Raw genomic sequence first — 27,289 nt, 5'->3', positions numbered from 1 at the left:
TTAAAGGCAGGTGGGCTAAACACAGAAACACCCAAAAAGGGCATCTTCATACAGAGACCTCATATATATACCTCATATAAAGTTCTGTACAGGCCTATAAGGTGGAAAATCCAAAAAGCAAGGACGTACGTGTAGAATATTTCAGCATTAAATGTAGGACTTCTAATTCTAATGAAAAAGGTTTCTTGAGAAAAGGACACTCTGGACAGACATCCTTCAACAGCTGCGCAAGGAAAGTGCTTCTGAAGCTGTAAGACCATCAGATGGGCCATGTTCACATTTCAAGACGTTTGAAGAAGAACAGTCATACCAAAGTCCTCAAAACGCCAGAGAACACAGATGGGTTTCCAAACTTAATATCTGCAAAATTCATTAAGATGTAAACAGAGTCATTCAGAGTGGTTTGGTGTGAAAAACTCTTCTAGAGAAACTTATAGAGTCAGAATTGTTCTCAATGTTGGTGATAGGAACCAGACATCCACCTCTAAAACTTCTCTCACATAAAGTTATCACATGAATTGGTTACAAATGACACAGATCTTAAAACTTTTTAAAGACAGTTTTGAGAAGGTTTTGGCCTAAAACATATATTTTTTAAATCAATTTATGTTGGAGGGATACATGAAGGGTGCTGTGAGGCAAAATAATCCCCAAAGACAACTGATTTATGATTATTTTGCCATCATCAACATTCATCTGGAAACTCAGGAGACACATGTAGGTTCTTTGGTGGTTTGGGATAGTAAATAAAATGGCTATATTTGTGTTGTAGACATGGCAACGCCTGGTTCCTATCACCACCACCGTAAAGAAATCTCTCTACAATGAACAATTTCACACCAAATCACTCTGAATGACTGTTTACATCTCAGGGACTGATTTTATGTATGTTTTTTTATATTAGACACCATAATCAACTCCTGCAGTGATTAATGAGGAGTAATCATGTTTGATAATGATTGATGACTTGTACCACATCTCGATCGGTTGTATCATCACAAGGTTCATAAGCATTCTGGTCTAACAGCTGATGAAGCTGAATTTGACTTATTTCAGTATCAGAGAATGTTTAACTTTAAACTTCTACATATCAACGTTTATCAGTTCAGCTGGGCCTTAGCAGCTTAATTACAGTGTGTGACAGGGGGTCAACCAATGGTCTCTCATCATCCTTCCAGCAGGACACACACAGAGCACCCATATGGGACCCTGCAACTGTCAGACTTGGCTCAGAGAGTAAGAGAGAGGGGTACGGGGTGGCCCAAAAACCCACCAAACATCCAACTTTCCTTTCAAAGCCTTATAATGATAAAGTAATAAGTTCTAACCTCAGAGTGACTCCTTTTTAAAACTCATTTTATTTCACATGGGATTCTCATGTGAATATAAAGCCAATATTTGTTAGTTTAAATGCATAAAGACTTGTTAAAGGGGAACTCCACTGGTTTTTCAAAGTTTCTACATAGTTGAATGCTTGAGACGTAAACAAAGTCATTCAGAGTGGTTTGGTGCAAAATGCTCTGTTCTAGAGTCAGAATTGTTCCCAGTGGTGGTGATAGGAACCAGACGTCCACCTCTAAAAGCTCCCGCACAGAAAGTTATTACATGACACGGTTATGAATACTCTGTCTGATGTCTGACACATTGTCTTATAACAGTTTAGTTACATAGTTTTGGCTTGAAATGTGATTTATTTTAATCCATTCATGGTGGAGGGATACATGCAGGGAGTTGCAAGGCAAAATAGTCCCTAAAGAAAACTTATTTTCAGATTTATCATTATTTTACCACCTTCAACGTAACATATAAAAACATACAAACCCAGAGGGCACGTGTAGGTTCACTTGTGGTTTTGGATAGTAAATAAAATGACTATATTTGTGTTGTAGACATGGTGACCCCCGGTTCCCATCACCACCACTGTAAAGAAATCTGAGTCTCTACAATGAACCATTTCACACCAAACCACTCTGAATGGCTCTGTTTACATCTTAAACAGTGAATTATGCAGACGTTTTAAAAGGCTTTAACTAGTCTGCCAACAAACACACAACGGCTACATGTTCTCGCTTTAGCTGCTGCCTTTAAAATGAGCTAAAGTGAACGCACTTGACTGAAGGCTACTCCACCCAAAAACGAGAAATCACGCAAAGCCCTGAGTCGCTACATTACCACAGCTGAAAGATTCCCAACGCTTACTATAAAGTCACGAAGCGTAAATGTGGACTTACCGTGAAAACGTCTGACTTCTAATCGTTTGTGAGGCCGATAAGTTTCTCTCAGGACTTTTTTTCGGGCATAGAAAACAAACAGTACAGCACAAAACCAGCCGAGCTTTCTCACGCGCAGTGAAGGAGAGACGGATGCAGAAAGGGGGCGTGGCTTACGGGACAGGGGCGTGATTGAAGATATCGGTTGTTTGAAAACCGCGGGGGCGTGGTTATGATTGTTTTGGGGTGTGGTTAAAACGTTTGGCGGTTAAAGTGCAGTTACTTTACATTAATAAAAAATGTATAATGTACATACAAAGAGACGTAACAACGAGGCAAAATGAACACTGTATTAATTTATAAGTGCTACAGTTTACAAGAGGATTCACAGATTTAGAGTGTGCTAAAACATTGTTTTTTTTTCTAAAACAAAAATATAGGGGTTATTGTTGTGCATATATAATCTTTTGCCAAAAATAACAATACAGGCACAATTAAAGGCCCTTTCACCTCTAGTGAATGCACCAAAAAGTGGAAAAAAATGAAGAAAATTAGAAAAATCATTCCAGAACTTTTCAGAAAGTGCAGCAAGAGCAATCTGACATAACAGCAGGGTTAAATCCGGTCTGTAATTTACTGGGTAACAATTATAAATCATTTTAAGGGAGGCTTTCACAGTTTTATTGGAGAGGAGAAAATCCTTTCTAAGCACCAAAACCTCCTTCGGTGTTGTTAAATTATTTGTTATTCCAGAAGTGAATACAAGTTGGAACAGATGCTTAAGTTCTGTGAAGGACGGATCTTATTTTATTATTTGTAAACATTTTTGCTCATAAAAAGACACTGTTTGATGAGTAAAGTGGAAGAATCTAAAGGAGAAGAACAAGACGGGATTTTTTGGGCCTGACTGGAGTAATCAGGAATTGCACCAAAAACCTCTTTTGAAGTAGCTGGAAAAAGTGTTTCTCCATAAATCTAAAACAAAAATCCATTATTGTTCCATTTTGATGGAAAAAAAAGGTTTATTTTAGTATCAGATGTCCTTATTGTTCCATTAGAAATATTTATGTGGTGAAAAATTGTGATTATAAAAAATGAAAACTGGCCAATGTCAGTATGAGTTTCGTTGTCATAGTTAAAAGGCCACCAACAGATTTAAAATTATGACTGAAAATATTAATTCCTCAAAAACTGAAACTCGAATGGCACCCTTCTCTGCAATGTAGGTATTGAAATATTGGCTCCTGCACCTAAACAGTGTAAAATCTGTCTAACAAACTAACAGAGAGCCTTTTGGGATTCAGCTACACGGACATATGACTTTGAACACTCTTTGGGTGAAAAAGCCAATATTTCGTAACTGACATAGTGCACTACATAGGTAAGTAGGGAGCTATTTGAGATTCAGCCCCTCCACTTCAACACGCCTCACTGTGTTAACCCATTCGAGTCCAACTACATTTTGTACAATGAGGAAGAAAGCCCCAGAATGTGTTCTCATTGCTCTTAAGTGATGAAATTTTGGATATCTGAGATTTAGTATACACTTTGCTATATCTTGAAAGGAAAGTCTAACCGTGCCTCTTTGAATTTTGATATAATTTGCATACTTTTATACACAGTCACATTTATTTTGTTGAAAATCAGCAGTCACATTTTCCCAAAAGACCACATTTAATGGGATAAGTGAATTGAAAACTCACCAATCAGATTGGTACTCAGGCAAGCTCAGAGAACATGACTCAAAGGAAATGCAGAAAGTTCTAATGGAGTCCCAATATTAAACAAAATGAGTCGAGGAAAATACAGCGGTTTACACTTTTGGTTGATATCCATGGCCTATAAACGCTTTCTGCAAGAATAGTCTGAAAGTCACACATTTCTGCATGAATGTTTGTATGAGTAGTGTTAGCTTAGCGATCTCTCCTCAACACATTGGTATACATGTCAATTAATGCAATTCAGAGCAAAGGATGAAGATAGACTGGCATTAGCTCTTTCTTGTCTCACCTCCTCCATCATCTGCTTGGTAAACCAAGAGAGAAATGAGCAAGAAGATGAAACAAGGACACACTTGGGATGCGAACAAAGTCCTAAATGTGTTTATGTGGAGCTAACCGACCTCGGAAGCTGTGCGTCATACTGTGTAAGCGGTGTCATGCCCATATAAGGAACTCTGGGTCTAAGCAGATTTTCTCTACAGGAAAAATAAACGAGGTTTTCAAAAATCTGCGATTGCAATATGTTCTGTCCTGCATATGTTACTAGATCCTCTGGATTTTGAGGTTTTCAGGAGTCCTAAATGCGAATATTGCTACATCCTTGCCGCAGTCAAACTACCAGTCCTGCTCTAAGCTAGAGTACAATTTATCTTATTATAATTTACCACAATAATAGTACAACACCAGCTACATAACTGTAGGCAACTGCTGTTAAATCAACTGGACCCCCACATTTGGCAAAGTTTGAAGGTTTTCGTGGGGTATTTTGTTGAGGTTTTCAGTCTCATGATGTCAGTTCAGTGCCCGCTGAAATAGCACTATTTGTAGGATGCAGCGATATTCAAATTAAAAATTAACATATGGCAAAACCATGTTGAGTTTGCAACATTTTGGTTTACCACAGAGCTCATACAGAAAAATGGGTTTGATTATCCAGCTCTTTATGTGGTTCTTCAAGTCCGGCCACAGGATGTCTGAACAACTGTTAATGAGTGCATTTACATCTGTAGTTTTCTGATTATTAAATGGTCATGTAAACAGCTTAGTCTGATTTCTTAGATCGGAGTGAGCTCAGTAATCAGATTTCTCAGTGCATGTAAACTCAGATTTCAGATTTCTCAGTCTGCGCATGTGCGAAAAAAGCCGGCGGTACCAGAAATAAGCAAGCAGCGTCACGGAGAGACGCAGCAGAACACTTTTGGAGCGACACTGAAACCAAATACATGCTTGATGAAATGAAGAATTTAAATATTCTTCATCTTCTACATGATCAGGTAAAGTGTCTCAATGTTTTTTTTTTAAAAGCCTTGGCATAAAGTTTGAGTTTTACATTACGTTTAGGTCACGTCTTCCTCTGTGAGTTTATTGGCTCATTGCAAAGCAGAAATCTGATTACTGTCTGACTCATGTAGACCTGGAGTTTCCCCATTACCTGATTACTCAAGTGCATGTAAACGTGTTGATCGGATTACTGACAAAATCTGATTTTATGCATTTATCGGATTATTCAGTACATGTAAACACACTCAATGTTTCGTCGCTCATTTTTAAAATCCCCCCAAAAAAAACACGACAAAAAGTTGATACATTTTTATTCCCTTCAACATCGACCCTCATCATTTGATTGTTGCATCATGCAGTTATGCAGTTAAACGCAACAGGTTTGTTGTTGATCATTCCCTAGTTTTCTGATAAATACCTGTCAGATTTGTGATTCATATGCATCTGAAATGACTCAGGGAGCATTATGAAAACAAGAAACACGTTACAGGACTGAAATAGGTAGAGAAAGGAGATGGATATCACACAAATGAGCAGTTTTCTGGCTGAAGAATGACTGAATACTGATGCAGGCCTCTCAGACAACCACAGATTTGTCATAGAAAAACATGGAACATTATAAAAACACTGGAATCAGTTAATAAGAGATATAGCACGTTTAACATCAGTAGAAAAGACAGACTTGTGCCTCTACTGTTTATAGGATTGCCTTGTACGAGTTATTTTCCTGTTAGAGTTCATTGGAAGTGTGTGTTTACTTGAGGCATTCCCCTCATGTGGGTACAAAGAGATGACCTTGTAACTTTAGACAAGACAGGCCGAAGAGTGCGGCACCACACCCACTTCACCAGTGGAGGAAGAGCAGCCATGTATCCATCACACTGCATACTGATGAGTCAACATCCACATCGTAGAACAAAGCAGTTACAGTACAAGTGGACTTTTCCACACAGCAACAACATTCTGGTTTGAGAGTCCAAGATGAGTGACCAATAGTGATGGCCAATTACAACACTGTGAACCACGACTGTGAAATACTGTGGGTACTGTAGATGAACGTGATTACAATGTTCACCATTGGAGGTGAAAGTGAGGATTACATAAACTCAAATTCACAACTCGGGTTGTACATTGAAAACACAAAGAAATCAGACAGATACTGTGATAAAGATTAAAAAGTGCATAACAACAAAATATATGTGAACACATAAAAATTAAGGTGCCAGAAAGAGTTCTTTGTGCAATGCTGTAGAAAAGATTTTGGTTCCGTAAAAAACTTTCAATGGATGTTTTTTAGAGCAGCGGTTCCAGAGCCTTACCTGACACCCCAGTGTTCACACTACTATACAGTTTGCTCCATCTGTTGGTCTAAGAATAAGTAGACCTATATAGACCAGAATGAGGTGTAAACAAACTATATAGCATAGCTGAAAAATTATGAATAAAGAGTATTAGAGTATTCATTTTATCAGCTGCATCAGGTCCATTCAAACTGACTCCCCCAAATTTTCTTTTTATACATTTTCAATTATAAAGTATTTATATATTTATATGTATATATATCACTGCTGTTGGAACAAAACCTTGATTCTCCATTTTTGACACAATTTGAAAATGCCTGTTGCCCTTTACATTGTGTGTAAATTTCATGATGAATGGACCCAAAGAAACAGCCCAAAATGACTTGGTTACAAGTCTGGTTCCATTGACTTCCATTAAAAGTAAAGTAGGTTTTTTCCTTCTCCTGTGAAGTTACTATTTTGGAGATACGAGGTTTTGTTCTGACAACAGCGATACATATATATCCATATTGCCTAGTATGCCCAGCTAATCAACATTTTAAATTCAATATTTAATCAACAGTTAATTTCAATCCATTGCTTTCCGTTTTGTATTAGTCCAGAGTTGACCGAGACACTAGATAATTGTTGCGTATTTTTTAAATGATGTGCGCCTGTGAGGAGTGTGCCCTCCTGCCCACATATTCTCGGGACTGGACTGGACAGAGGTTGCTGCTGCAAAGTGTGAGCTTCATTTCCTGTGCGTGCACATGAACACAGGTCCATGCGCGATGTGGTTATCTTTTCCGAGCTGCAGTTTGTAAACACCACTTTTATTATGTATGATTGGCGCTCACCAAACGTAATAAATAGTCATATTTCACTCTCACAGACTAGAGAGAGATGCACTGCCCAGCTAGCACATCAACTTTTATTTGTTAAACATTACTGTTGTTTGCTGATATCAAACTTGGAGAGGAAAGAAAACAAGTTGACCTGATTGCTGTACCGGCAATTCTCTCATGGTGTTTTTAAGAAACCACCTAGCCATCTTTAATTTTTTAAATATATCGTATATTAAGTATCATATATTAAAGTGTTACTTGTTTAAATATGTTAGACAGAATCATTATTATTGTTATTAAAAAGAATTATGTGCCAACCAATCAAAATTCACAACCATCCTGCCTCCACTTAAAAAATTATCTGTAATGTCATGAAATGCGGGTGCATTAGCACTTGCTATCCACACAGGGGTCATAGAACTGCTGCTTTAGAGAACCATTTTTGTAAATGAAATATATTAGTGGGAAGAACCTTTTTGAACCTGAGATGAAGTAAAGGTTCTAGGAAATACGTTTACATACGTTATAGCACCTTTACTTATCTGAAGGTTCTTTGAGCCTTTAAAAGGCCCTTCACACTCACAAATCATGGTTCTTTAGGGAACCAAAAGTGGTACTATGGCATCACTCAAAGAACCTTTTATGGTACCTATTTTTAAGAGTGTAGTTTTAGTACAAAATGTTTTTTTGAGCACCATTAAATATCTGGTCTTCCCTTCAGTCAGATGCTGAGTGTCTGGTCAGCACAATAACACAAGGAAGACAAGAACTAAAACATGACATCTGATTTTAAAAAATAAATAAATAAATAAAAATTGCAATTTTTTATTGTTCTTTTTCTGGATCGCTGCTCGATGAACTGAGTGGCTGGTCAGCATCAGTGCAGCGGTAAAGCTCCAAGAAACATTAGCAGAAATTAAATAAATAAATAAATAACTATTTTAATTTTACATTCAAGTATAAATAAATAAATAAATAAAACAATAAATACAAAATAAATCAATTGTGCAATTATATTGATAAAATGTTAATAAATTAACTACATTAATATCAGAATAAGGCATCTGGGGGGAATCTTTTTTGTTTTTTAAATAGACGTTTCTAGCCTCAATTCCACCAATTTTCCAAACATTTTTGCATAATTAAATGGTTAAGATGTAAACAAAATCATTCAGAGTGGTTTGGTGTGAAATGCTCCGTTCTAGAGAAACTTAGTGAGTCAGAATTGTTCACACAAAGAAAGTTATTACATGAAATGGTTATGAATGCGCTGCCTGATGCCCAAGACATTTTTTATGATAGTTCTACACTCAGATTCGGGCCTAAACCTATTTTTTATGCAGGGTGCTGTGAGGCAAAATAGAGCTTAAAACTTTTTTTTTTCCAGATTTACCCCTATTTGACCAGCATCTACACTACACACAAAAGCTCAGATGTAGGTGTAAGTTCACTGGTTGTTCTGTCAAATTAATAAAATGGCCATATTTGTGTTGTAGACATGGTGACCCCTGGTTTCTATCACCACCACTGTAAAGAAATCTGAGTCTCTTTATTCATTTCATCCCAAACCACTCTGAATGACTCTGTTTACATCTCAACCACTGAATTATGCAGAAATCAGTGGAATGATCCTTCAAAATTCTTTGATGTTTTTATATAAAGGTCAAGTAACCTTAAATGTAGCTTTCATCATACACATGCATGATCAAAACTTCTGTATATTATTTGACCTTCAAGTACAGGGCCTGCATTTTCTGTTTGACCCATCAGTGGACGCTGACTGAATTACTCTCTCAGAAGTTTGAGCAATTCCCGCCCAGTACTGATAACACTTATAAACACATATACAGATATCCCTGACTTCATATGCAAAAAGAAATAGATGTGTAAAAAAAAACAAAAACAAAAAAAAAAACAAAACCTTAATACAAATAATACAAATTAAAAATTAAACAACATTTTAACTAATTCTGAAATGATTTGCAGTATAAATAAATTGATTGTAAGGTATAAAATTCAGCCCATATTACTGATGTTTTTTTCTGGCATGTAAAAAAACTCCTTAATACATTCAGAGGCCTTATATCGGCAATGTTGGATTTCTACAGCAAACTACATTCCTGGTCATATCTGAACTTGTTCTGAGCAGGGAATTAAAACAGGATTTATTTGGTCACTGCCAATTAGAGGAACCACAGAAAAGCCCTCATTCTGCTGCTAAGGGCACCAGAGATGGCCATGCTCATTTCATGGCTTTATCACTGCAGTTTGGTGATAACTAGCAGAACTTTGGGTTCTTACAGTTGTGTTCCAGGACCGTTTGTGGGAGACAAAAAAGTCAATCGGGTCAATCAGACCAATCAGGTTTAACAGTTGGAACTGTACTGATGTTCAGAACTACAAGGGGGGTGACAATAGAGAAGAGGGGGGATAACAGTGCTTAATTGGATGTAACGGATTGTTCATTGTTTCCACGTCGGTGTGGGTTTGTGTGTATGTCTATGAGCCAGTCTAGTCAGTCGTGATGCACATATCTGGATATTGGATGAAAAGTCCTCAACGTGATCAGAGGTGATTGCAGCTGTGCTCCTGAAACAAGAAAAGACCACCATGGGAAAAAATGGACGGATGAATTCTGGAAGGAAAGAATGCCCAAGCGAGCTCACGATGAGTCATTTTTCTTCCCACTGGAACAGAGACAAAGACAGGAGGACAGTTAGGTTAAGAAAAGGCTGACGAATCACAATTTTGTACTGTGGAAGCAACCGTGCTGCAATTCCTCATGACTCATTGTTCCCTACTGGACATTAGCAATTGGACACCACCCCCTAGTGGACACTGATGAAAGTATTTTACATGAAGAGAGTAAACAGATGTTCTCGCTCTGGAAAAGAATAGCAAGGAAAAGATCTCTGAATTTGAGACTCAAGCATTACATGACCACTAATCTTTAGCAAAGATTATATAGTTTAAAGCTTAAATGACCTCATAACTCACCCTTAATTTATTCAGTTAGGCCCCTGTCTCCCACGTATTCTTCCTATTCATTTTGAACATTTATCCATAATGAAATGACTGTGTTTTAGGTAGCCCGTTGCTTCACAAAATATTAATGTACAAGTACCTATGAAATGGTTCAGCTGTTTGTAGCACAGTTTAATATAAGAAGTTTAAATATAAGAAATGAGGGGCTCCAGAATGGTATAGTCATGTAGGTGTTGGTCCCACTGTCAGGAGCTCGCATGCTCTTGATGATTCCTGTGATGCCACAGCCATCTCAGCCCAAGAGAGTACAACGCTGTTGTCGGAACAAAACCTCCATTTTTGTCATTTTTCAGTTTTTGACATAACTTGAAAGTACCTGTTACCCTTTACACTGAGTGTCAGTTTAATGATGAATGGACCAGAAGAAATGGTCCAAAATTACTTGGAAAAAAATTCTGGTTCTCCTTACATTAAAAGTAAAGTAGGTAAAGTTACCATTTTGGAGATACAAGGTTTTGTTCTGACAGAAGCGATAAGTAGCCTCTTCCCACATTTTATTTTTTTTTTCCCAATATGTTACATTTAGTAAATAAACAGTAATAGCGCATTAAAATGTGCAAACGTGTGTTCTCTGTAGAGGATGTGTTAATTTATTTTCATTTAGAAAATCAACATAACCTGTCGTCTGAACTTTTGCATACGACTGTGTTAGAGTATTCTGCCAGTTTTACACTACACTGCCAAAAAAAAATCTTTTTAATTTAGCATTTTAAATTTAAAAATAAGTAACTGCTAATTTGAAATTTTGAGTTCAGAAGAATAATTTGTGTTTTACAGGTTAACTTAATATTACAAGATCAATAAACTCAGTTAATCACACTGTAAAAAATGATGCCACTTTTAAACTTAAAAAAGTAATGGAGTTAACTTTAAATTGAGCACTGAGCTTGCAATATCAAGTTAATGGAAGAATCAATTGTGTTTTACGTTTGTTAACTTATCATTTAAAGTTCAATGAACTCAACATTTTAAGTTAACTTGGTCACAAGTGGTTTAAAAGCTGCATATTTTTTTACAATGTATTCTGGCAGTTGGCATACATATATATATATATATATATATATATATATATATATATATACATGTGGTGTATGTACATTACCTTTCAAATGCTTAGAATCAACAAAAGCAACAACATCCATGTATATTTGAGTACATTTAAATATAAAATATAAATCAATTTGGATGCAGATAAATGTATAAAATGATTCTAATACTTTTGTCCTGTGCAACCTCACAGGTTTCAAATATTGGTAGGGAGCTTAAATAAACAAATAATAAATTAATAAATAAATAGAAAATCAGATCATTACAGTATATTATTTATTATTTTTTTGTTTAAAAGTCAATACTTGACTTATTAAATAAAACAATTTTGGTGTTTGCAATTGATCAGTATCTGCATATTTAAGATCACATTTTGGAACATAGAAAGACAGACGTTATGTGAAATAAGTAGGTGCTATAAGGCCGTTTAGAGTTTAAAAAACTAGTAAGAGAACTTTAAAATACATCCTACAAGATATAGGCAGCCAGTGCAGTTCAGCAGATTTACAAATAATAAGTAAAGCAGCGATGCGTTTAAGGGTTAATGTAAATGTCCTGCTCTCAGTTACTTTCCCAAGACTCGGGGGTCTTTGTGCACACAGACCTTTTTGTATCCTTTATAAACACTTTCCTCCATCTTAGTCGAGCCACTGGCACCGGCGGCAACGTTCAGCCACCACTTTCCAACTAAGCCGCTGGCGCTTCCAGACACGTCACATGCTGCTGAAACGTAATTAGCGGTGTTCTTTTAGCACTGCGCAATTAATCTTCACGCAGTTTAAGAGAAAACTTCAGTCCCACTGAAGCTGCCCGATCAGCCACTGCTAAAGCAGGACACTGAGGTAAACAGACTTTTTTAACTCAAATAAAGGTCTGTTTCATAAGATGTTACACCAAATCTGATCGAACACAGGCGCTCTTTTTATTTGCTGCTAGGGGGACAAATCTGGCATAAAGGGAAGTGCAGCTGGAGGGGCTTGTTAGCTTGTTTTTCTCAGGTCAAATCGAATTTGAAGGAAGAGAGTTTGGTAACATCCTGATGTGTCAGTCTGGGAAAAGGGAGAGAGGGACTATCCCATCCAAAAATACTGCAGAGAGGGGCCAGGGGTGGCTCCACATGAGGTAGGGGTGACATACAGCTTCTGAAAGTCCTAAATCAAGAAGAGCTGCCGTGACACTCGCATATCAATCTGTAGTGTCGAGCTGCAACAGTGATAAATACGTCTTAGCTTAACGAGCCAGCTAAAAATGGTGGAGGTCAATATTTCCCAAACCAAGTGGAGCAATTTTCCTGTTCTGACACCTGATTCCATCCATCAGTGTTCAAGAACTGGAACAGTGGTCACCAGCCGTGCTCCCGGAGAACCTTTTTGCAGACTAGAGCTGCAACTAGGGCTGCAATGATTAGTCAACCAAGTTTAATCGTTGATTATAAAAACTGTCGGTTTGATTTTTTCCACGTTCACTTGTACATGACAGTTTTCCAGCTTTCTTTATCCCTTACAACTAAACAGGCTATTTTTGTTACTACATCTTTAAGGTTGATATATGTAAATGAGCTATGTCCTGATTGGCTGTCCTGTATTGTACCTTATTCAAAGAACAGCTCGGGCTGAAACACTGCTTATAACTTCAACATGAATAGGTACACATCACAAAAACAATTTAAAACAGGCTAATTTTGTAGCCCAGTTTCTATTTGTATGGATTGTATGGGGAATGAATGCTGTGTTTTGAAAACTGAATTATGTTTATATACTACTTCAATCTCTTTTATTTTGAAAAAGTGAGGAAAATGTAGTTTTCTGTGAAATGGACACTTCAACACATTTTTCACAGTAACTATTAAATCCAATTTCAGTTGGTTTTGGAGCTCACTCAGTTCAGCCCTGAATTTTAATATTGAAATATATTGATACATTGAAATGATTGATCGCTATCGGGATAAATTATGCCAGACTACGTTACAATATGCTTTTCTCAGCACAATGTGAACAGCATCAGTACCTTAAAACAAAGACAAACTGCATGTTTAATCTCAAAGACAGTCTAATCAGATTGAGCTGGATTTAGTTCAGTGTACTATGCAGAACACTGAATGGCAATCATATTCATAGTTTTTGTATTTTTTAAATGACACCACAGAAAAACTAAATCACGTGACAATATCTTAAATTATCATGACATTAAATAAAACATATTGCCCAACCTGAACAATCAGGTTTAGTGGGTCTGTTAGAGCAGGGAAATCACCAAACTGTGGTGGGTTTCAGCTGTCCAGGGCCAGAAGTGATGACTAGACCTACAAATGGAGTCGGGGTACATAAATACACTGACTAGATGCGTTATTAGCTTTGTGGCTCCACCGTGCTGCTGTACAGATAGATTCAGTTGATCCACAATTTGTGAATTCTCTAGCTCTGCATCAATGCTCAGTTACTGACCAAAGAGCCGCTCTTGGCTAGATATTTTTGGATGGTGGACCTCTCTCATTCTAACAGTGACAGTGGCGTGTGTCATGTAGCGTAGGTTCCCCTAATGTTTTGTACAGTCAGTCTTAATTTGATTGGAAGAAGAGTTTAGATGAGCTTTTGTGAGATATGTAAAGGGTGGACTGGACTGTACCTTCTCTTTGTCCTTCACTTGCTGCTGTTGCTGCTGTTGCTGCTGCTGTGGTGGTAGTGCTGAGCTTGTTGGTAGTGGTGCTGACGGCGCGGGCTGGACGCGACCTGGGCTCCTCCTCTAATGCTGTGGCCCGGCGAGCCGGTGGCAGCTGAGTGATGATGTCCAGCGCGAATGGGCTTGGCTAAAGGAAGCAGTGGGAAGGTGGATGATTAAGCAGTTCTGTGAGATTTCCACTTACATTGCTGGCAAAAAGTTTAGGACAATTTTGCCTTTTCGCTTTTACTTTCTCATACGGGGCCATGCTGGTGACATCCTGTATAAATAAAAATAACACGTAGGAACAAGGTCCTAATGTGTGGCCATGACTTAGTAAGGCATGGGGACGAGATAATGCCTTATTAAGCTCTGGCCAAGGCTTAAATATCTCATCCCCCCGCCTTACTTAGTTGTGGCCACGCATTAAGATCTCGTTCCCACACCTTACTAAGTTGTGGCCACTCCTTATTATTATTTATACGGTATGTCGCCAGCAGGGCTCTGTATTCTTACAAATAAGTAAGAAAAAATACCTGCAAATCTGTTTTCTTTCCCAGTTTTTTGTTTTATTCTTAAATGCACATGCTGAAACTCTTTTGGCCCAAAGGTGGTTTAAACATCTGAAAGGTTTGAGTGCTGATGAGTGTTAACTTCACAACAAGGGGATATGATGTATAGGCTTTTGGCATTATTCACTAGGTTGCACTTTTAGCAGCTTTTCCTTTACTTTTGCAGTTTTTGCAAGGGAAAATGGCAAAATCTAGAAAATGCTTTCTATTTTATATGTAAACTTTTTGCAAATCAACAAAGAGTACATGCTCATTTGTACTAACAGTACAGTCATGTTAAAATGTCTGGGCACCCCTGGTCAAGTTGTATGTTTTTGTTCATTTTTTAAAGTGAAAATAAGTTAACAAATCCACTACAGAGAATACACTCCTGCTCATTTAATGCACAATTACTGTTTAATTTACTGAATTTAACATATTGGAAAAAAATACAAGATCTAATGTGGCCTGTGTGAAAGTGATGGCACATTTTTCCCCGATGTTAAATTTGCAAATAAATACAAATTGTGCACTAAAATCTGCAAGAAAATGCCATTTTTAAATGTATTCCTTGCAGAAGACGCGTTCACTTATTTTCACTTAGAAAATCATCAAAACAATTAGTTCATTTTCAATGACTCTGGAGAAACATGAGCAACCTGGTGCAGATCATACTATATTTATAAAACTGCTCCCTAAGGCAGAGTCCTGAAAGCTGCCCTCAGTTAAAAAGTATTGTCTTTCTCAGTACCCCTTCTAGAAACTGTGTTTTAGTCTAATTCCTGTGACACTGTTAATACAAAACTGACCTGCAGCTATAAAAGTGCTTCTAGTTTGTGGTTTCTGAAATTACAGCAAATTAAAGCAATGTTTCTCAGCTCTGGGTCTGCACAGATTTTGTGTTGTGTTTGCTCTCACACATCTAAGTCACATCATTTGGGGATCATTAAGCCCTTCTTTGCCAAACCGGGTGTGTTAGAGCAGGAAAACACAAAACTGTGCAATACAGGTGGGCCTTCTAAGTGGAAAGTCTGTTTTTAAGGAAAATAAACGTGCATATGCTGCCCCCTTGTGGCAGTAATATAACACTGAAAGTTAATAGTGTTGAGGTTTTGTGTTTGCTAATTTTTTTTTTTTCTGTGGCCTTCATCAAGGCCAGATCCTTTGAAACCAAGACAGCCCCCTGGCTGCCAAGATTAAGGCCAAAACTAAGATTGATCACTGTCATAAAGAGGCACCACTGCCTTAAAGGGTTCAGCAGTAAATCATACGCAAATCATTTCCCCCAAACGCAGTCGACCAGCCAGGACACGTTTGGTGTCTTTAGTTTACTTCTTTAGTTTAGCACTAAAGCTGAGAGGATAATGCAGTCAACAAGTAACTGAAGCTAACACTTCATCAGATAGCATCATCTTGTCTATATCTGCTCAGGGACTATGGCTGAAAATTAGCTAAGGATGGATATCAAGACTTCCTGTTGTGGTCTTGTACTTGATGCCAAAGACAGCATTTTCATATTGTCGTCCATGATCAAGAAACAGAGCACAAGCTCAAGGTTCCATCCCTTTATACTGACCAATCTGTGCAGTGTGGCTCCTCCTTGCTTGATTCTTGGCCTTGACGGCCTCTTTGATGCGGTCCACCTCCTGCTGGTAGCGCTTGCGGTCCCTCATGGCGTTCTCCTTGGCCTCCCTTAGTGCTGCCTCCAGAGCCCTCACTCGCTCTGCTGTGGCCCGTAGACGCTTCTCCAGCTTAGGCAACTCGCAACGCAACTCTGCGTTATCACGCACCAACTTTAGGGAGGGAGAGAGAAAGAGCAGGGGTACCAGAGGAGATGAGAAGAAGGTTTAGGAAGACACAACTTTGGTATCATCTGTAGCAATTAAAGAAAACCGTTGACACAGCACACCTGTTTGTGGACTTTAGTGAGCTGTTCCAGATTGTTCTCCAGGAAAATGATCTTTTGCTTCTGAGCCAGGCTGCCGCCCTCATCAGGATCCAATTCTACACTCTGTCAGAAAAAAAAAAATACGAAACTTTTTCAAATAAATCTGCAGGGATATTTTTTCACACCTCCAAAGTTCAGTTACTAGAAATTGGTTTAACATTTTCTGCTTTTCACCAATCCCAAACACATTCAGTGATCTTGAGGTCTGGACTCTGGGGTGGTCAGTCCATTGTTCTGAGAACACCAGCAGCTTCTTTGTTTGATTTGCACATTTTCTTTCTTTTTTTTTTTGTCTATTTCATTTAGATACTTGTGGATTTTTTCAAATCTGAAGCAACAGTGGAGCTTGATTTTCTCCTCTCTCTCAAAGATGAAAGTTTTAAGTGCTGTTTATCTGATGGGGACAGTTTCGGTGGTCTTACCATATCTTGTGGCTGGTTGCTAGAAGTCCCGTTTTCTCTGTAGCTTTTAATCATTTGAATTTCATTTTGGAAAACTCCTGTTTTTCCTCTTATTTTCCATTGACTTTTTCCTACCTTATGAAAGTGGATTATCTTGTCTTAACCTCTCCTCAGAAATATCTCCTGAAAAAATTACCAGTTTGACTGAAAATTAAATAAATTAAAAGCGATCTCTGACTTTTGCACAGTACTGCGTATAAAAATAAAATCCTGAACACCTGTATCTCAGCACACAGTAATATGCTAGACGTTGTCACTGAGGCTGCACAAACATGTCCACCGTGATTGCCAACAGCATGACCCAGAGAAAAAAGAACAGGTAAGGTCAAGAAACATCCACAGCTGTGAGAACAGTCTGACTTATTTTAGAGTTGGCTTTATTGTCACTTCAACGAGGCAATGACACGTTTACTTCACATTTCCTCAAAGAAGCTAATGACACTGTTTCCTTAGTAACACTGGAAATATCTCAACCAGGTGTTTTTTCCTCTTTTTTTTTTGTTAGAGAACATAAATCCCCATTAGTCATTCAGCTTCTGGCTCCAAAATGAAGGCTCAAAGCCAAAGGATGTCTGTGACTGGATGAGCCAGCAGTAGGTACCACCTATATGCTCAAGGGAATGCTGGGAAGTGCAGTAAAGCAAAAATACTAAAATAACAATAAAGAAACACCATGTTAACAGTAATATGTCTTAACGCTTACCCTGCTGACACGCGTGTTCAGGTCCTCAATGAAGAACTTACGCAGATTGTGGAGCGTCTGTAGCTCTTTTGCCTGGAAGTTCACAGAAAATATTATTAAAGATTAAAATGATGATGTAGTTAACCATCAATCAGCTCCATTAACAGATTATATACGCTGAGCGGCCAGTTTATCAGGTCCATCTACCTTGTATCTACACCCATGAACAGACACCATTAAGGTGCACTTTGTAGGTTTACAGTTACTGTCTACAGATCTTCTGTTCCAAAATAACTGGACTGCCATATGACCACTCTTGTAATGTAGCTGGTGTACAGCTGAGAGATTGCAGTCTGTCTGTTCATGCACAAATTGTGTTAGTCATCCTATAACTATACATCAGTGGTCAGTTTCTGACCACAGAGCCACTCTTGTCGGGGTATTTTTGAGAGGCGGTCCACTCTCAACCTAGCAGTGACACTGACGTGTGTGAAAATTCCAGCAACACCGCTGTGTCTGATACACTTGTACCACCATACACACACTACCACATCAGTGTCACTGCTGTGCTGAGAACAGACCACCACGCATATAATATCTGGTCAGCAGTGGTCTTGCGGTGTGGGACCCTCTGAGAAAAGAAGGCCTAATGATTTCTGGAAACTACATAAATATATGTCTGTACTTTTTAGGTCATTCTTTTTTAGCAGAATAATCATACTGCTGTTTTTGAACTCTGAAAGTATTGTAGTAATACTCCTATATCATTGCTAAGTTTGGTTTGGAAACAAAAGGGTTAAAATCTCGGAAAACAACAACAAAAATTGTCCAATCAGAATTTTTTTCTCCATGGTGTCTACAGAAATATAACCTAGTGAGCTCTCCCATTAGTTAGGCCTTCAGGAGCTGGACTGAAGGCCTTACACATTGGATTAGCTATCAGCTTAAAGTGACAGAGGAATCAACCAATTGCATTTTGATTTACAATGGTTGGAACTATTTTTTGAGGAAAAACATCATTCTAGGTCTTCTAGAAGTTCTCAGTACGTCCATGTGAATACAAGTAGTAGTCTAACCAGGTTTCAGTTGTTAGAAATAGAAAACAGTGGCAGCAGCTCTATGCCAGAACTCTTTCACTGTATAACTGATACAACTGATACAACATAAAATACAAGGCTTAAATGTTCATAATCAATCTAAAATGGCCAAAACATGCGGAACATTGTTCATGTGTACCAGTGTTAGCATGCTACTTACATACTGTTGGGAATCCCATAGGGGTGCTAGCAGAAATTAGCATTATAATAGAGTTGTTTTCCCTAATTTTTGACAGAGTTTTCATATTTATGGTCTAAACTGAAAGCCTAGCTCAACTAGTAATGGTTCACCACTGCTTTCCATTGATAGAAGGGGAAGAGACAAACTGTGGGCTGACAAATAGCGCAGCAACAGAGGTTTACAGTCAGTAATTGTAAACCAAGAAAGTGTAATTATGCCTAGTTTGTGACTGTTTGTTCTTACTTCTGAAAAATTATAATATACTGACAAAGTAAATGTTAGCTCTTACAGCATCACATCACTTGCTTACTTACCACAGTCTCCTCAAGACCCTTCAGATCCTCCTTGGCCTGCTCCCTCTTCTCATTTAGTAAACTAATGCACAGGGAAAACAGTAACTAAAACGCTTCACATACTTGAGCATATTAGTACTACATTAGTCCAAAAACTGAGGTCAGGTCATGGAAGTCAACAACCCACAAGAGCAGCCCACTTACACTAGTTTTTGCAGCTTCTCATCTTTCTCTCGTTCCTGCTCTTTGAGCTTGTCGTAGTCAGAGAGGAGTTTTTTCTGCTCCAGCTGAAGTGCCTGGTTCAGACTGAGAGAGAACAGATACATTTCAGGTCATCTGAGTAGGAGGACAATCTAATTCTCTAGTATTCATGCAAATAAATTCTGTTGACTATGTATTCAGGTTGAAATTCAGTTTATTTTCTGACTGAATTAGAAATCTTTACAGTGATTAATGCTGCCTTCAAGTCCTCTATATATGTATATATATTATTCCCGACACAACGTGAAGGCAGCAGAAGGTCAAGAATAAAAGCCATTTTCTGGTTACCCTGACTTAACTCCCCCTATGGAAAAAAATAAATTCCAAATGTATTTATCAAATATATCTGTCTGTAAATTGTTTTTGCTAAATATACTTTTAAAATGCCCTTATTTATGTTCATTACATTTTTTCAATGGCATGTAGTTTTAACAAAGATTACAGATGTAACTAAACAGCACTGACTTCTGTGTTTTGCACTGTACTTTGCATTAACCATGCACATATGCAGTAAGACTGCGTTCATAAAAATGTATTCCAAATAAACAAGATATCAAATCATAACTGCATTTTCACAGAGTATCGACACCTACAACACTTGCTTTTGCCATGTTAAAGGTTCATTAGCTAATAATTAAAATTAAGATACTGGAATACAAATTCATTTCAAAAGGTATCCAAACATCCATCCATCCATCCATCATCTAAACCGCTTATCCTTCTGGGTCGCGGTGGGGTGCTGGAGCCTATCCCAGCTGTCATTGGGCGGAAGGCAGGATACACCCTGGACAGGTCGGTATCCAAACAGTAAAGTGCAATAGACAGTATTTTGTCTATTTTCACACATTTTCAAATGTATTTTATAAAAACATTTACATACATTTATTTTTGTATGGTACGTTTCTAGGTGTAACAGAGCTGTTTGAAAATAAATGCATTTAAAAATATATTTGATTAATATGGCAATATGTGTGGACATATATGTCCGTATATTTGTATTCCATATAGGTGGCTTCAAATACGAGTTTCACTGACAGTTAGCAACGTTCGTAATGTGTATAACTTGTCTAAGAAGAGAGAGTACACATTTTGCTCTTAACTCTTTCAGCTCGTCCAGGATCTTCTGTTTCTCGTCGAGCTCATCTCTGAGACGAGACAGCTGCTTCTGATGGGCCTCTCGGTGAGTCTCCATCTGCTCCTCAAGAGTTTTCTACACACAGAAAGTTCATAGAACCCACATTTAGAGAAATGGTAAAAGGTAAGTCAACTGCTTTACAGTTTTAAATGAATGCACCCTTCCAAGTGATTCTTTCTCCTTTCGTTAGCACAACCTTACCTACGTCATGCTAATTAGCATCTAGCAGCCTTTCACTAATTAATAGCAATTTTCTTTTAAGATGCATTCGAATGGTAAAACGTTGCGGAAGCGCATGTGTAAAAGAAACAGAAGCATGTTATTTACCTTCATCTCTTCAGCATCCTTCATCTTGCTCATATGCTCCTTCTCCTTGTCCATCACGGACACTTCATGCATCTTTTCTGTATTAATATATAAGAACAGCATTTAGCTTATCTCTATGTTTTTTGGACATTTAGTGTAATTTGGATGACCTATAGTACTGTGCTAAAGTCAGAGAGTAAGAGCTTCCTGACAGCTACACATCCTTTCAGACCGATAGCACTGAGGTGTGGAAGGATGGACAGAAACACCTGTGGATTTTTTTTCAAATCTGAAGCAAGAGTGGAGTTTGATTTTCTCCTCTCTCGCAAAGATGTAAGCTTTAAGTGCTGTTTATCTGATGTCTCACAAAATTGTTCCACCCATTGTAAATCAAAATACGACTGGGGACAGTTTTGGTGGTCTACCAAGTCTTCCAGGTGGTTGTTAGGAGCCCCACTTTCGCTATAGCTTTTAATAATTTTTTTAAATTCCTGTTTTTTCACTTTTTCCTTTGACTTTTCTATGTAAGTGGGATTATTTTATATGTAATCCCCTCAGAAATATCCTGTGTGTGCATCTGTGTGATTCACACACCCTGCGCATGGAGTTTAGCCAACTCCTCCATCAGTGAATCCTGGCTCTCCTCCAGCTGCCTCTTCTTTTGCTCCACGTTCTGCATGTAGTCCGTTAGGGACTTAATCTTGGCCTGGAGCTGCATCAGTCAGAGATGAACATGCATTCAGTAACAGGTACATGTAAACTATTAAACCTGTAACAGGTACAAATGTAAATGTAATTAATTACATAACTTATTTATGTACTGAGTACCGTAGTACTGTGGCCCTAGACACTTGTGGAACACAGGATTTCTTTTATGTGTGCCACTAGAGGGCTCTGGTGAGTAAAATCTGATCAATCGTCAGTGACTTTACCTGTTTAGCTCCATTCACCCTCATTCATTTAGGACTCGCAAGCGAGCACCCTCTGGCGTTTTGCAGTCATGTTTTTGATATAACAGGAGAAATAATAAGTGGCCAGGCTCCCCTTGAACTGGCTCTCACCTGGGAGATTAGCAGTTGGCAGGATGCCAGCTCCTTCTCATTGGCCTGCATCTTGCGTGCTGTGTCAGCCTGGGCAACTTCCAGTTGCTTGCTGCGGTTCACCAGAGACTTCACCTCTGACTTCATCTTGCTGATGTAGAGGCGGGCCATGGTGAACTCCTCCTCCATCACTCCATGTGTTTCTGTCATCTGAGTGGGACAAAACAATAAGGTGGAAAGAAAAGAATAAGGTGGAAATGTTGGAGAAAGGAGAAGAGAAGAAGTATTAGTTGTGCTTGTCACACTGAATGATCTTCTTTTATCTTTGTATGACCAGTCTATATGAAAGGTGCCAACATTTCTCTTGGGTTCTCCATCAAACTTCTAATATTTTAATCTAATATTAATCATATTAATTAAATCATCTTTATCAAAAGATATTACAACATTACACCTCAGAAGACACATGCAGGTTCACTATTCACTTTGTGCAGTAAATAAAGTGGCTATATTTTGATGTAAAAATTTTGACCCCTGGTTCCCATCACCACCAATGTAAAGAAATCTGAGTCGGTACATTTCTCTACAATAAACAATTTCACATTAAAGCACTCTGAATGACTTTGTTTACATTTCAGTAAGGTTTGAAATTGTGGAAAATCTGTTTCCCCTTTATTAAGGAGTGTAAATCAAATGTCAATGTAATTCAATACACAACAAGCTGTATAATAGATGATGACAGCTCCAGCAAGGATGTGTGCATATGTGCATTTGTATGTCAACAAGAGAGAAGGATGTGCAAATCAGAAGGTCTTACAGCTTTAAGGTCGCTGGTACCGACGATGCTTCCAATCTCGCTGAGGTCTCTGAGCAGCATGCCAAGGATCTCTGCAGATCTCTTCTTATGATGTCCACTCATCTCCTGAAGGGTGGCGAAATCCCTCTCCACAGTGGCTAGCAGCGTCTATCACACACAACACAGAAGGTTACCTCAGCCCCAGCAGTACTAAAGTACAATAATGTACGCTACTGGACAAAGTATGGAAGACAGCAGTGTTTTTTTAAAGCTTCAAAAATATGTTAGTTACATGAATTAGCCAGCAACCACCACAGCATGTTTATTCACATCTACTCTAAAAAAAAATGTTTTTCCAGTATACTCATTGTTTTGCAGTGATGTTCTCTTACTCTTTGTGTATTATGTGAGAAAAGTCTCAGGGCTTGTTTACACCTTGCATCAACATGCATTTTTGGTGAACAGATCTCGTTCAGATTTCACTTGACCACATGAAAAGACAGGTGTAATGTAAACAAAATATGTTTTTGTTATCTGTACACAACTACTTAAGACAAACAATTAGAATACTGAGAGAATAAACAATGAAATGAAAGCTGGGGGGGGGTACATTGGGTTCCCAAAAAACCAACAGCCTCCTTGTACTCCAGGCTCGTACTGTACCAGGGAAAAAAGTAAACAAAAGTAAATAAAAAAAACAACAACAAAACATTTGTTTTTTGTGCCTTTTACACAGAAAAAGTATAATCAAATCTCATCTGGTCAAACTGGAGATGAATTTTATTAAGAAGTGTAAAAGGAATCCAGCTAAAGACATGTTAATGCAACACATGTTAATGCAAGGTGTAAACAGGCTCCTAGTGTCTCAATACTGGCTTTAGCTTGCTAGCATAAGCTACCTACTAACCTGGGCATGATTCAATGATGCAACAAACCAGTGATTTGCCATTTCCTTTTAGTGCTAAATGTTAGTGATTTAAAATGATATTACCCTAAAAAGCGTCCAGTCTCCAGAGAGAGGTGTACAGAGTATATAGTGCACTGTAAAGAACTGATGTACATTCACAGCAGAAACACTGCAGTAATCAATTGTACTCCTCAAATACAGCAGATAGCTGTTGACAATCAGTATTTTTGGGAAAAACAGGTCAAGCGTCTTGTCAAAGAAGTTAAAATGTCAGATTTACAGTCAGCAGCTGTTATTTGAAAATCATTCTGGGAAAGTGAGTGGCACTTTGAGCGATCTTAAGTAGCCTGTCTTTAAATACTGCAGCAACGGCGGGTAGAGCTTTCTACCTTTCCAGCTTTTCTTGTGGTTTGTTAGCTTTTGTTTTTTGTAGTTTTTGCTTTCCCTTTTACAGTTTTGTTTTAAAATATTATTCCTACCTCAAAAATCTCAAAAATTAGAATTCTGAAATTTGAAATTTGAATACAGATATTACATGTTTTTGAAGCATTTCTATTGGTCGATTCATCAATGTTTTTCAAATTATGTCGAAACAACGGAAAAAGACAAAAACGGAGACGAGGTTTTATTCCGACCGCAATGATACATTTGGTTACTACCATCTTTGTACTCTTAATGGCTGGTATAAGTGCATGCAACTGCTGCAATGTGGCGTTCAGTTCATGATGTGATTGATAAACAACACTATGCTGTTGTGAAAAATAGTGCAATCAATCTCTTAACTATGTAACAGCCTACATAAACTATGTAATGTAAATGGGTTCACATTAGAGCACATGTAAGCTATACAATGGAAATATGATGTATTGTAATTTTATGAGTATTGCAACAAAACCTTAATTAAATTTGGTCTAAAAGAAATGGTCAGTAAGAAACTGCTGCCAATAAATAGTGTACCTTTATAACATTTTGAAATCCTACATTTGTCACACAAAAACACAGTTATCAAAATACAAAGACTTCTAACTCTGATTCAAAACTGCAGCTGCAGGTAAAGTATACTTTTCAAATTACATTACACAACCTCCTTAGTGAAAACTAATCCAGCTCCACCAGTGCTTTAGAAGACTACTCCTTGCTCTCTTGCCTCCTGTCTTCCCCTACACTCCTGCACTGTTTCCCCTAATCCTCCTCCTTCACTCACGCTCTTCTGTGAGAGCTCCTCGTTCAGCTGCTTGTTGGACCTTCCTTTCTCCTCCACCTCCTGGCTCTTCTGGTCATAGTTCACTGCCAGCTCCTCCAATGCCTGCAGCACCTCCTTCACCTCCTCCTTGGCAGCCTGGTGCTCCTGCTGCAGACGCCCCAGCTCCTCCTGCAGCTTCTCGTAGTCCCGCCGCAGCGACGCCAACAACTGTGAGAGAAATACATTTAAGGAATGACTGCACTATCCTGCTAGTACTCTGCAGGATTTCAGGTTTCAGGTACACAGGAAGCCGTTATGGGCTGCAGGTGATTCCGTAACAACTAAGAAGGTTGAATGACATGAAAAATTTAGTTACAATTGCAATTAAAATTAATATCCAAAATGTTAATTAAAATCCAAAAGTTACAAGAAAATCACTATAGATATTCACAGTATATTGGTTTAATAACCATCATCTATCATATCATTTAATAAGTTTACAAACAACTTACTTAATAGTTTTCTTCTAGTTTAGAATATTCCAATGTACACTGTTTAAGTTGTTATTGAATAAAAAAACTTATAATTATTAATATGGCAAATCATCCCAAATCTTTGAATTCTAGCATATGTATTTGTTGGGGGAGAGATGGTTCTTCAAGGGTTCTTCAGTAAAGGCAATGGTTCTATTTAGAACCACGAGTTCTATATAGCCCTGTGATGGACTGGTAACCTGTCCAGGGTGTTCCCTACCTTCTGCCCAATGTGCGCTAGGATTGGCTCCAGCACCCCCTGCGACCCGGGAGGATAAGCAGCTTATATGATGAATGAGTGAGTTCTATACAGAACCATTTGTAGGCTTAAATGGTTCTTTGTATGGTGACATGGCTCTTCAGATTGATGGGGAATGAGTTATATATGATTCTGTATAGAACCTGTATGAAATGGTTCTATATAGCACCAAAAAGGGTTCTGCTATTGTTACAAGCTTGACATCATAACTACAGCAGAACCCTTTATGGTACTATATAGAACCATTTTCAAAAAGGTTCTATATAGAACCATACACAACACATTTTCCATCAATCTGAAGAACAATTTCACCATGCAAAGAACCATTTAAGCTTGCTTACTTACACTAAACAGAACCATTGCCTTTTTCTACAGAACCCAATCCTAACCAACACTGCCAAGGGCAGAAAAACTCCCTAACAGTGGAGTTATGATACAAGTAGAACCTGTTTTAATGGAAGATGTAACAGAAATGCTGGGACCATACAGTTTCAACATCTTCAAAAGGGACAACTGTTAAAATGTCAAAAGGTATAAATTATTCATTGCATGTTTTCCGCTATTTAGAGTCCTCAAGCTTTCAAACATGGACAGCCTGAGAGAAGATGGAGGATGAAACTGTGCAGTTGCCATGGGAACAATGTTATTCAAACTGCATTGATGGGGAAAATTATGCTTTTAACACAGTTGAATGGCTCTTATTCTAACTGAAGGGATTAATAAGTAGAGTGTTTACAATGCTACTTGCATTCAGAGTGATATGATGCAGTGACAACTATAACCAGCAGGTGGCAATATATCAGATTTTATGGTAGTATATCACAATGTCAATAGAAGGGATGTTCTAATCGATCACTTTAATATTGATAAGTGTGAAAGAATAGGTGACGACTTGAAGGCTCAATGATCTAATGATCAGCAGAAGACATTACCGCTCAAAATGAGAGTCGCTTCATATGAACACAGAAACAGATATCCGCTCTGTTCTGAAGGGCTGGAAGGAATAATTCAAAGAACGATTCGGTTTGACTATATCAGATTTATTCTGCTTACATAGGGTGAGACATGTTTCGTGTCTGTAACTTGCTGTGTTAGTTTTTTACTTAACAGAGTTAAGAAGTAATGGAAGCTCTTGCCTCTTAAAGTTACAACGTCTACCTGCATGCCTTGATTTATTTTTATTTTTTGCATATATGTAGATTTTAATATAATATCTGGATATTCTTTCCCTAAAAATTTTTTTTTTTTTAACATATCTGTGTTTCTGCATTAGAATACATACATTTTTGTTCATATTTATATGTATGAAGTCAAAAAACATTATGTGTGTAAAAGCGAAGTTGATATATGCACTGGAAATATATGAAATAACAAAGAAAGATGTCTAAAAGCTTGTCTCTCCTCACTGTAAGTGTGTATGTGTTAAAAATGCTCTGTGATGTGCAGTCAATTTTGTGAATGGGCTGTGAGTGATATGAGGGGAGGGATGGGCTGCAGAGAGACAGGCAGTGTGTTCACCTCATCCTGATCCACCATCTGCTCCTTCAGATTCTCCACCAGCTGACTGTG

The 27,289-nt window shown here is 38.0% G+C and overlaps 2 protein-coding genes across 7 annotated transcripts in view; both read right to left on the bottom strand.

Moving 5' to 3' along the window:
* The window catches only part of lypd6b (LY6/PLAUR domain containing 6B), a 54,412-nt gene extending 52,051 nt beyond the window's left edge, over positions 1–2,361 (bottom strand). For all 6 annotated transcript variants that reach the window (XM_036570894.1, XM_036570931.1, XM_036570902.1 and 3 more), the window contains exon 1: positions 2,232–2,361. The gene's annotated coding sequence lies outside the window, so the exon portion shown is untranslated. The remainder of the gene's footprint in view (positions 1–2,231) is intronic.
* An 11,707-nt stretch (positions 2,362–14,068) lies between these two features.
* The window catches only part of kif5c (kinesin family member 5C), a 51,780-nt gene continuing 38,559 nt past the window's right edge, over positions 14,069–27,289 (bottom strand). The window contains exons 13-25 of the mRNA XM_036574958.1: positions 27,239–27,289; positions 24,950–25,156; positions 22,860–23,006; positions 22,064–22,252; positions 21,597–21,714; positions 21,024–21,100; positions 20,662–20,771; positions 19,505–19,606; positions 19,322–19,382; positions 17,751–17,822; positions 16,548–16,649; positions 16,215–16,431; positions 14,069–14,235 (exon numbers count right to left, since the gene is read on the bottom strand). The exon at positions 27,239–27,289 is cut by the window's right edge and continues 18 nt beyond it. Coding sequence (XP_036430851.1) covers positions 14,069–14,235; positions 16,215–16,431; positions 16,548–16,649; positions 17,751–17,822; positions 19,322–19,382; positions 19,505–19,606; positions 20,662–20,771; positions 21,024–21,100; positions 21,597–21,714; positions 22,064–22,252; positions 22,860–23,006; positions 24,950–25,156; positions 27,239–27,289 — 1,620 coding nt within the window. The remainder of the gene's footprint in view (positions 14,236–16,214; positions 16,432–16,547; positions 16,650–17,750; positions 17,823–19,321; positions 19,383–19,504; positions 19,607–20,661; positions 20,772–21,023; positions 21,101–21,596; positions 21,715–22,063; positions 22,253–22,859; positions 23,007–24,949; positions 25,157–27,238) is intronic.

This window comes from Colossoma macropomum, unplaced genomic scaffold, assembly GCF_904425465.1.
Source record: "Colossoma macropomum unplaced genomic scaffold, Colossoma_macropomum, whole genome shotgun sequence".
In the NCBI taxonomy this organism is placed as follows: Eukaryota; Metazoa; Chordata; class Actinopteri; order Characiformes; family Serrasalmidae; genus Colossoma; species Colossoma macropomum.
Note: the sequence above shows the minus strand (reverse complement) of the source record. Positions and strands in the feature narration are given on the sequence as shown.